General features: G+C 43.5%; 1 protein-coding gene across 3 annotated transcripts in view; it reads right to left on the bottom strand.

Moving 5' to 3' along the window:
- The window catches only part of LOC135542441 (neural cell adhesion molecule 2-like), a 403089-nt gene that overhangs the window by 58372 nt on the left and 332645 nt on the right, over positions 1-12072 (bottom strand). For all 3 annotated transcript variants that reach the window (XM_064969385.1, XM_064969387.1, XM_064969386.1), the window contains exons 6-8: positions 11225-11342; positions 6006-6175; positions 2410-2555 (exon numbers count right to left, since the gene is read on the bottom strand). In XM_064969385.1, coding sequence (XP_064825457.1) covers positions 2410-2555; positions 6006-6175; positions 11225-11342 — 434 coding nt within the window. The remainder of the gene's footprint in view (positions 1-2409; positions 2556-6005; positions 6176-11224; positions 11343-12072) is intronic.

Below are 12072 nucleotides of genomic sequence, written 5' to 3'. Positions count from 1 at the left end.
TCGCAGTCGTTTCAGATTGAAACATTCTCTTGCAGTCATTTCAGCTCACAGTCTCTCGCTACTGCCAGGTTAAAAGGGCTCCCTTTAAGGAGTGATAAAGGGTATAGTAAAGTTGGTGTGATCTCAGGTGAATCCTCACTTGTGTAGATTCAAGTTGGTTTTTCCTTGAACGTGATTGTTTTTAATAAAAATTGTGGTTGGCTATGAAAGTGGTGCTTTCAGTAGCATGGTCACAGTATGCTACTGCACATATACAGCAGGTGCCTTCCACATTCCATTTGAACAATTCCGGAGTAGAACTGACCACTGAATTTGGAATGAGTATAAACGCTGTCAAATAAACAGGGGGGCAGAAAGCAGAGCAAATTTGCCAGAGGAAGAGAATGCTGACTCTGGGCTTTGTGAATTCTCTCTCGCTCTCTCTCCTATATTTGGGTTATTTATTCCCAGCTTCACCTGGCTGAGGAAGGGATGCTCTCTCTAGGGAGAAGGAGGGAGGCTATGGGGTGTGTGGGGGGGGGGGGGGGGGGGAGTGAGACACTAGCCTGTTTGATATGCAGTGCAGAGGAGCTGACATGGACAGGAGGCACTGCAGGAGCACACTCAGACACAGCCAGAAGGAAGGAGAAAGAGAGAGAGAGTATGAGACAGAAAGCCCACATAGCAAGAGGGAGACAAAGAGAGCTCGGTAGAGAGAGAGAGAGAGAGAGAGAGAGAGAGAGAGAGAGAGAAAAGAGAGAGAGGTAAAGGTAGGTGGAAGATGAAAGATGGAGAGCAGAGCAGATCACTTAGAAGTCCTCTCCATCTGATGTGAGGAAACTGAACATGCCCTCCTACACCCTGCGATGCTCACACATGATCTTAAATAAGATATCTCCAAAGCTGAACTCCAAGTAAGCCCATACGAACTTCTCCGATGGTATTAGTGCTGGCTCTGGATCAGTTAAAAGAAGACGCCACAACTTTCCTTATCCTCTTTCTTCAGTAGAGATACAGTGGCTGTGCCTGTTGCCCTTGGGAGTGCCGGCTTGCTGTAAGACCTTATTAAGCTGCCATGAATGGGGAGCTGCTGTGGCTTGCTGCTAGTGCTATCATAACCTCGCCAGTGGCATTGAGATGAGAAAACAGGTAAACAGAAACCCACAATGCTCTGTTACTATGTATCATTGACTTTCAGCAAGCGTACACTGTTTCTCAACTAGTTTGCTGGGTTTGTATGTGCTTCCATGAGAAACAAATATGCTAGCGACAGCAAAAAAGGAGACAAAACAAAACAGTGCTCTTGCTACATTACCCTGATGTAAAGTAGTGGCGTTACGTTTTATGGTACTAGATAAAAGAATAGAGAGTAGCGTGCTGGCTGTGTCTGGATATGCAGATGTAAATTGAAAGAAGAGGCGAGTAGCTTTACACCTAATGACCATGGCCATCAATCAAGGCAGCAATATACACAAGGCCCTGTTTGTTCTTTCCCATACATTTAGGTGTGTTGCTCGGCGCTCACATTTCCATAATTGCATTTGCCTCAGCGCGCGAAGAAGTATTTACTCTCATTCAGTGCCTTGATTTATAAAGCCGAGCGGTTTGTGCCAACGCACACATTCATTTATCTCAGCCATTGACCTTTTTCCCGTGGAAAGTGGAGGCCATCTTTGCTAATGCAGCGCCTCTCGAAAAGCATTAGTGCTCGGCGGCTACTAAGACAATGACAGAAAAACACAGGGTAGCTGTCTGTTTACTCTCAGCCATGTTGAGAGAATTTCTTTAAACCTCTGTCTGTTGAGACACAATGTATGCTCTGAGAATCTCAGATATGTTCTTAGTTAATACCGGGCAATACCGTGCATGTGCGTCTGGGCAAGAAATAAGTGGTGAGAGAGGGTTGAGGAAAGTACTTTGAGTGACTGTAGGCAGTATGAAGTGGAAGATGGAGAGTAAAAGCAGGGACAACAGGGTTACCTTGTCTGTCTGTCTGCCTGTCTGCCTGTCTGCCTGCCTGCCTGCCTGTCTGTCTGTCTGTCTGTCTGTCTGCCTGTCTGTCTGCCTGTCTGCCTGTCTGCCTGTCTGCCTGTCTGTCTACCTGTCTGCCTGTCTGTCTGCCTGCCTGCCTGTCTGTCTGCCTGCCTGTCTGCCTGCCTGTCTGTCTGCCTGTCTGTCTGTCTGCCTGTCTGCCTGTCTATCCGAGCGTGTGCGTGCGTGTGCGCGCGCGCGTGAGTGTGTACACAAGCATGCATGTGTGTGTGTGAGCATGTGCGTGCATGTGTGTGTGTGTGTGAGCATGTGCGTGCTTGTTTGCGTGTGAAGTAGTTTGTCTAGAGAGAGTGAAATGGGTACCAGTAGAGTGCAACAGTAGGCAACACTCAATGAAAATAGGGGCGGAAGTAAGAGCAGGGGACAGCCCAGTGTTACCTTGTCTCCGTCTGTGAAGCTCCGACCATCGTTGGCTCTCCTCCAGGAGATCTCAGGCAGAGGCTCACCCTCGGCCACGCAGGAGATCATGGCGGCGCTGCCCTCTACCGCCGTCACGTTACGCAGCTGGGTGATGTGTGGCTGGACTGGAGGGACAGAGAGGGAAAGAGAGAGATTGAAAGAGAGGAAGGGAGAAGGGGGAAGAGAGAGTCGAAGATAGATACAGGAGAGAGAAATAGAGAGAGGAGGAGAGACCAAGAGAGATAGAGGAAAGAGAGAAGGAGATAAAGAGAGGGTGGATGAAAGAGATAAAGAGAGTGATAAGGGATGAAGAGTGAAAGGAAGAAAGACAGAGATAGGGAGAAAGAGAGAGACAATAATTTAAGACAGGAGACGCCTAGTGCAAGCACCAGGTATTGGAAGATGGACGACTTTGGGCTTGGGACTATTGAGGCCATACGATCTAAATCTACTTTTCAGCATCGTACGTTTCTATTTGTGAAAGTAGAGTTGTGCATCGCAGTTTATAGCCTCGAGACAAAGTAATCCTTACATTGGAGTCCACACCATGCCCAGACAGACAACCACTACTTTGAGTTAAGTCTCCCTACTCCCTCACATCCTCTTTCTCACAATATCTTTGCTTCTCCTCTTTCTCTTCGACAGAAGTTTTTTCCTCTTTCATTTATTCTTTCTATACAGTCTCTTTAATTCCTTCTGTGGATCCTCTGGCTTCTGAACAGACGCAGCATTACGCCGGCTGGCTGGCGATGGCTGGGTGTTTAGCGACGAGACACGCGGTATACAGACAACCCCTTTTTTTTTTGATGCGCCCTCGATAAAAAGCATTAAGGAGCGTGGCACCACGGCGGTGGCGAAGAGGTCCGCTCACCATTGGTCTCCGGCGGATAAACCACTCTCTCAGACATAGCTGTCTAAGCTAGCGCCCAAACACCACGCGTGTCGTGGGCAAAATAGTGTGCAATAAGTATATATATATACATATATATCATGTATACATGTTTTTTTTTATACAACATGTACCAGTAAAGTAGCGACGGCTGTAAAGCTGTGAAGAAATGGAAGTAAACGGGAAAAACAGGCCTAAAGCGTGTCTGCTTTATAAGGCGGTCTTGGCGAAATCAAGTAGTCGTTTTGTAATTTCAAAAAGAGTGAACCTTAGGGTGCATGAGCCATCTTAGGGGATTTAGAGCTTGTCACGTAATGGGGTCATACACACTCCTATGCCTACTGTATATGCACCAACACATACATGTACATTTGCATGCGCACACATACAAAATCAAATATTTTCTTTAGGCCTTTAGAGCTACATAGTTCAAATTGGCCTAGTCATTGAAGAGCCAAAAATGGAAGCATAAACAATTATCTTTTGACAGAAATAACAAGTCATTAATATTTCGATGGAGATTTTTCAAGGTAAGCTAAATACTTCCAAACATGGCCTTGAGACCTGCCTTAATTAAGTACCTCAGCACTTTAAAAAAAAAAATATATATTTTTTTTACACCCAGAGGCCCAAGTGGGAACCAAGAAGCGATACACAGATGTGGCCTATGATTCATACAATAACTCCAGGGTGGGAAAGGTGCTGTAAAGGATGAACAATAGCCTACCCCCTTCAAATGAAATATGATAGTATTCATCAATATTATAGGGGAATGGGCTTAAGCTTATGCACAACAGATGGTCAATTCTGTGCAAGTGTGTCTTCTCCTTTACAGATGAATAACTGATCCGTGGAGCACGCTGAAGATGGAAAAGATATTAAGCGACTCTCGGCAGCACAATAAAAGTTTGTTTTACTGTAAACCTTTTGCCAATACCTTCATCAAGGTCTTCTCTTATACACATTATTGTGTAAAATAAGCTTTTGCTTCAAGTTTCTTAACTATATTATTGATGTTTCATGGTCGTCCAGATGTTGGCCAGTGCAGCTGCTTCGGGTGACACCAAACGCAAGAGGCCACAAAACTTCAACCCTGTGAAACACCAAGAAATGTGGCCTAAACTCTTCAATGACAAATCCCTCTCTTCTCTTCATCTCCTGCTCTCTCAACTTGCAGGGGTAATACAACTCTTACAACTGTGTTTCCCCCCTGCACTTTGCAAAACAAAACTCAAGCCCTCCGCTATCTTCTTAATTGAAATATGCATTTTGAAGACCAACCGGAGCCTGGGCCTCGAAAGGATCTTGATGACTAGAGCATAAATCTCCATACATTTTCATAAAGAGGAAAGAGCTCCATCGGAATAATCAGGGAGGAAATATGCTGGCAGCTTTATGAAAATATAAATTGAAACTTTTATGAACAGGATGCCACCGATTCTACAATAAATGAGTTGTATTTTTTTTTCCCCGTCTGAAATTGTATTAGATTCAAGTTGCTGGATGATTGGTTGAGGTAGTGGCTGTATGATAAAAGTTTTCCTCTGAAATAATAGTTTCTCTTGGTGAATAGGAATTGGCTGTTTGTAGCGCTCAAGACGAAACACCTTATATTCAAATCAATATGTATTAATATTCATAGACACACATGAGGTCACATAAGTTCAAGGACTGTACACTCACTAGAAAACATCCAGTAACACCACAGATAGAACAACGAGCCAGATATTTCACCGGATGTGTAAGTGTGATGCATCTGGTTGGCGTTGCCACTCGATACAAAATATGGTGATGAGAGGAATCCCAGTGGCCGGCAGTGGGAGAAGATGGATTTTGGCCGACATTATGCAAATGTTCTCACTGATGAAACAGTTCTGCTCCCAAAACTCTAATCTGTTACGAACAGAGTGGACTAAGTTTTGTCGATTTTACCCTTACCCAAAGTGAAAAAAGGGGTGAATATAGTTATTGCACATACGCACTTCACAGAGTAGGCATTCCCCCTGACAGAAATATGAAAATACATTCTAGAACACTCGTGCTTGGTTCTGCCCCTCTCCATGCTTGTTCTGCCCACTATGACTAATTTGTTCCCATTGGAAATGACAGGCTGTGGTCTATCTTGGGTTATTTATAAAAAATCTTTGATAATACTCAGGAATATGTTGCTTATGTTGGAATATGTTGCTTAAAAATTTAGATTATTGTAGTGCCTTTTGCCTATGGCGGAACATGCAGTTTTTGGCTCTAAAGACCCAGCGTCTTTCATTCCAATCCATACAGGTTTTTATTCATAGAGAGACGTGCAAAAGGTCAAAGACTTTACACTCTCTAGGAACATCAAGGAATTCACAGTAAACATGTTAAACGCTTTCTACAGTGCCTACAGCCTATAGAAATCTAAAGAAAAACTAATTGAAAAGTAACTGAGCAAAAGTAAATTGGTACGTTAAAATGACCAATTCTTGGTCCAATTACGGTTTTCTGGTCGAAGCAACATCAAATAACCATATAAAATCCAGGTAGCAATGTGTTTTTCAGGGCGGTATCAAGACGGCTGATAAGGACATGACATTTTGTTTGTAATTATTAAATGCGACGTGAGACCATTTGACATGTTCACTTCAATTGGAGAAGGTCCTAACATACGGATGGATGCCCACGAAGGACATGCCGCTACACTCACCGAACACTTTGAGGAAGAGCTCCCTCTCCTCCGCCCCGGCCTTGTTGGTGGCTCGGCAGGTATAGCCGCCCCCGTCCCCTTGGATGATGTTGCGGATGGTCAGGGTACTCCTGCCTCCCTCCATGGTGTTGAGGACATACTGCTCCGACCTCTGCAACCTCTGGCCCTTCCTGTGTACAGAGAGACAGATCGGGCTCCTGAGTGGTGCAGCGGTCTAAGGCACCTCAGTGCTAGAGGCATCACTACAGACCCTGGTTCGATTCCAGGCTGTATCACCACCGGCCGTCATTGGGAGTCCCATAGGGCGGCGCACAATTGGCCCAGTGTCGTCCGGGTTAGGGTTTGGCCGGCATGGCCATCGTTGTAAATAAGAATTTGTTCTTAACTGACTTGCCTAATTAAATAAAAGTTGTTTTTTAAAAACAATACATATAAAAAACAAAGAGGATAGAGGTGCACAACCAATTCAACTATACACACATGCAAACATAGAGATAAAACGTGTACATCTCTATGCACACACACACACAAGACACACATGCCCCCCCCCCCCCCAACCACCACAAAACCCCCTCCCCTGATATGATAAACATACAATAGCTTTACTGCATTTAAAAATAAATTGTTTGGCACACGCACACATCCCCCACCCCCATACACATTATAATGGTGTTAAAACTACATCTCTCAAGGAAAGAGAGAGCAAGAGATAATTGAAAGTGGACTGGGAGAAATATTGAAGTATAGTAATAAGGCTGGAGGGAGCCAGGGAGGAAATTAAGAACTGTGTGTGTGTGTGTGTGTGTGTGTGTACGTGTACAAGCTGGTCTGTGGAGAGGCAGCGTACTATGCACAGGAAATTACACTGACTGAAAGCAGGCACAGCCAGCCAGCCAGGTGTTAACACCACAGACCACAACAGGAAATGTAACTGAGGGATGAGGGGAGGGGTGAGCGAAAGAAGAAGAGAAAGGTGTTCTCTAGCTCTTTAATAGCAGAATGGTTAGTAGTGCAGTCTTGCAAACCAGTGTGAGGGGGAGGGAAGGGGGTATGGTTATGGTGGCACAGTGGTCAGATTGCGGTTGTTGATGAAGAGGACACAACGGTCACAGTAGAGTTGTAGTCAGAGTTTGAGTTGTGGTCAGTGATGATCAAAGTGTTTGGGTGAAGCTGCACTCAGGGTGGAGTTACAGTCGGGGTTGTGCTGTGTGGAGTGGTGTTCAAAGGTGGAACAGAGAGGACAGTGCACTCTTAGACAAAAAGGGTTATTCGGCTGTTCCCATAGGAGAAACCATTTTGGTTCCAGTTAGAACCCTTTTCGGTTCCAGGTAGAACCCCTTTTTGGTTCCATGCAGAACCCTGGGTTTTACATGGAGCCCAAAAGGGTTTTACCCGCAACCAAAAAGGGTCCTTCAAAGAGTGAACAGCCGAAGAACCCCATTGATAGCATCTTTTTTTCTAAGAGTGTACGATGATGTGATCACAGTACAGAGTCAAGCCTGGTGGTCAGGATGGTTAAAAACCAGAGCTTTCTAAACAATTTATTTGAGCTCAATACAGTGTGACAGTCTACATGGAGCAATTAGACAAGCCAGTATTGCAAGGCGAGGCACATCGAGATATAATTTTCACAGGATAAACATAGATTTAACATTTCAATTGCTTTCTGTAATTACATGGCCAATTATAACGCCATATCTCCCATTGATAGAAAAGCTATTACAAGAGTGAATTTGAGGCAGGGGAACAAAAACAATGTCAAGTCAAAATCCTTCCTACAGCCAATACAAAGACGGTTTTATTTGGCGCTGCTCCCAAGGTTATATGCATGGCAAAGTTTAGACTTTTCTTCTGAAAGTTGAAAATGAACTTTGACATGTACACAACATTCCTTCCACACAACTGTACTAGCGTTTGATAGAGTAGTATACATATGAAATGTGGGATATCTCTTAAGTTTCCCAAATCTCTCCTCAAGTATCTCTAGCCACTCCAATTATTACATTACACCTGTACCTTTCTGGGGTTTGTTCTACCCTCTTCACAGGAAGACAACAACCCCCATCTCTCTTTCCAGATCTGTGTTTCTCACCCCCAGCCTTTCCCATGTTGGGCCTTGGTTTTCAAACTGAAATGGTCCACCCACACAGACAGTGTGGTGAAGAAGGCGAAACAGCACCTCTTCAACCTCAGGAGGCTAAAGAAATGTGGCGTAACACCTAAAACCCTCGCAAACTTTAACAGATGCACAATTGAGAGCACTCTGTCAGGCTGTATCACCGCCTGGTACGGCAACTGCACCACACAAAACCACTAAGCTCTCCAGAGGGTGATGCAGTCTTCCCAATGCATTACCGGGAGCAAACTTCCAGCCCTCCAGGAAACACCTACAACACCCGATACCATAGGAAGGAGATCAACCACCTGAGCCACTGCCTGTTCACCCCGCTATCATCCAGAAGGCAAGGTCAGTACAGGTGCATCAAAGCTGGGACTGAGAGACTGAAAAACAGCTTCGATCTCAAGGTTAACAGACTGCAAAACAGCCATCACTAGCACATCAGAGGCGGCTGCCTATAGACATATATTAGGAATCACTGGCCACTTTTAGAAATGGATCACTAGCCACTTTAATAATGTTTCCCGCATCTAGCATTACTCATCTCATATGTATAAACTGCACTCCACACTATTCTACGTAGTCACTTTTAAATTGTGTTTACATATTGCATCACCCATCTCACATGTACAGTTGAAGTTGGAAGTTTACATACACTTATGTTGGAGTCATTAAAACTTGATTTTCAACCACTCCTCAAAATTCACCCAACTTATTGTGGGAAGCTTGTGGAAGGCTACCGGAAACGTTTGACCCAAGTTAAAAAATTTAAAGGCAATGCTACCAAATACTAATTGAGTGTATGTAAATTTCTGACCCACTGGGAATGCGATGAAAGAAATAAAAGCTGAAAGTAATTGAAGTAATTCTTTCTACTATTATTCTGACATTTCACATTCTTAAAATAAAGTAGTGATCCTAACTGACCTAAGACAGGGTATCTTTTAATGTGAGGAATTGTGTTAGGCTAAGGTGTATGTAAACTTCCGACTTCAAATGTATATACTGTATTCTATACTACACCACTGACTGTTAAACAGCCGTCTCTAGCACATCAGAGACTGCTGCCTATAGACATAGATTAGGAATCACTTGCCACTTTTAGAAATGGATCACTAGCAACTTTAATAATGTCTCCGTATCTTGCATTACTCATCTCATATGTATATACTGACATACACCACCGTTCAAAGGTTTGGGGTCACTTAGAAATGTCCTTGTTTTTGAAAGAAAAGCACATTAAAATAACATCAAATTGATCAGATATACAGTGTAGACATCGTTAATGTTGTAAATGACTATTGTAGTTGGAAACGGCTGATTTTTTATGGAATATCTACATAGGCGTAGAGGCCCATTATCAGCATATGCTACATCACTCCTCTGTTACAATGGCACGTTGTGTTTGCTAATCCAAGATTATCATTTTTAAAGGCTAATTGATCATTAGAAAATCTTTTTGCAATTACGTTTGCACAGCTTGAAAACTGATGTTTTGATTTTAGAAGCAATAAAACGGGCCTTCTATAGACTAGTTAAGTATCTGGAGCATCAGCATTTGTGGGTTCGATTACAGGCTTAAAATGGCCAGAAGAAAAGACCTTTCTTCTTAAACTCGTCAGTCTATTCTTGTTCTGAGAAATGAAGGCTATTCCATGCGAGAAATTGAAGAAACTGAAGATCTCGTACAACGCTGTGTACTACTCCCTTCATAGAACATCGCAAACTGGCACTAACCAGAATAGAAAGAGGAGTGGGAGGCCCCGGTGCACAACCAAGCAAGAGGACAAGTACATTAGAGTGTCTAGTTTGAGAAACAGAGTACTCAACTGGCAGCTTCATTAAATAGTACACGCAAAACATCCGTCTCAACGTCAACAGTGAAGAGGCGACTCCGGGATGCTGGACTTCGAGGCAGAGTTGTAAAGAAAAAGCCATATCTCAGACTGGCCAATAAAAAGAAAAGATTAATATGGGCAAAATAACACAGAGACTGGACAGAGGAACTCTGCCTAGAAGGACAGCATCCCGGAGTCGCCTCTTCACTGTCATTAACTCCACACAGTTAACAAAAAGTTAGATGTTGGATCTTCATTTGATCACTCTTTTGTTGCTGAGAATTTTCCTGCGCCACAGAAAATGCAGATTACGTTTGACATAAATTCACTGAAAACCTGCACTTACACACAGTAACAGTATTGCACTTTTCATGTATTCTACTTTTGTCCAGCTAATCACCTAACCACCGATCAAGCAACATTATGGACTAAACGTTCAAATCCCGTTCTGCAGGATTATTTTGCTAAGACAACTACTGGTGAAATATGTACAGGATAACAGGTTTGTGTTCATTAGGGCATACAATGAAAGTGTTTCAAAGCGTTTTGCAGTAGGGAAAGAATCTGCATTTCTCATTGGACAAGCCCAAATTGTTGCTCCTTGTTTCAGACTGTTTTCTTCCATTTGGTGCCTAATGAACACAACCCTGTTATTATAGCTTCTAAGAACATGCTAATGAGTGTGTCACTCAAGTTCAGGATATATGCAATAGCTGTTGTATGAATGAACGAGTGTGCTAGATGTAACATATGTTACTGTTGCAGGTGTGACTAATGTGACACACGGTACAGGTGGCGGCTCACTCTAAAAGGACATGTCACAGTGTCTTCTCGATGTCATCGTTTACAGCACTGGCTTGTGAAGAGAGTGTGTATGTGTGTGTCATTTAGAACATTGAAGGAGCCACTAATCTGTAACAGTGATAGATAGACCAGACTACAGTTGGTGACATTGTCATAATATAAATCAAAACATACGCCATATGTGGTTGAGCTAGTGGTCTGGTTGGCTAGGAGTTTTGTCAAAGAATGGCTGGATTGCATTTGGTTCGCCAAGCCACAGGCATATAGAAGTTTAGATGTATGAATAGGAAACATTAATCATGTTTATTAAGTCACAAAGTAGGGAGCATAATGTGTTGCAAAGGGAAAACAAAAACCAGCGTTTCATATTGAAGTGCAGGTTGTGCCTCATCTGTGTTCTTCTGTTTTGTGCTTAATGAACACAACCATGACATAAGTGTGCAGGGGGCTAACTGTACCTGTGCCAGGTGACATCGGGGTCGGGGGATCCCGATGTGACGCAGGTGAAAGTCACTGACTCCTGGTAGTCCGCTGTGGCATTGAATGACTGCTGTAGTATCGACAGCACAGGAGGAACTATAGGAACAAGACAAAGGTTAACAGTTAGTGGTAAGGGGAACTTCATCAAATGACACATAGGCGAGCAAAACAGCAGCAGTGAAACACTATGCACACAGGAAATTAGCACTGCAACCTTCCCCACCCCCTCTTCAAATTACGATTGTTGTGACATAAAAACAACACAGATCAACACAAATGTTCGCCGTGTACAGTGGTTGGGCAGAGAAGTGCTCATCCTATTGCCTCTGACCATAGAATATCAGCCGCAATGTTTTTTCCAATTGCCAAAAGATTCTACACGTTGATTTGCCACACACCAAGTGATTTACCATGCACGGTCAATGTTCATGTTGGACTGTCTTGTCCTTAATAGAGGGGAAATGGGGACACTGTAGTGTCACTGTACAGTCTTCCAAGGGACAGGTAGACAGGTAACCAGCCTAGCAATGGTAGTTAGCATTTAGCCTGTCATCCTAGCCAGGCTGGTTAACCAGGCTAACAGTGGTAGCTAAAATGTGTAGCAAGTCAACCAAGCTTAACTGTTTATCCCGGCTAACAGTAGTCGGTAGCATTTAGCTTGTGATCCGAGCTGGTTAACCAGGCTAATAGTGGTAGATAGGTCTAGGATGACAGGGTAAATACTAACTGGTTAGCCTGTATGAAAGCAGTCGCTGTATTCTTCCATATTGAACCAGAACTCTGTGTGTAGCCATAACCCCCCCCGGGCCAATTAGTTTGTAAATTA

Source organism: Oncorhynchus masou, chromosome 6, assembly GCF_036934945.1.
Source record: "Oncorhynchus masou masou isolate Uvic2021 chromosome 6, UVic_Omas_1.1, whole genome shotgun sequence".
NCBI classification, from domain to species: Eukaryota; Metazoa; Chordata; class Actinopteri; order Salmoniformes; family Salmonidae; genus Oncorhynchus; species Oncorhynchus masou.
This window is presented reverse-complemented; position numbering and strand designations above follow the sequence as displayed.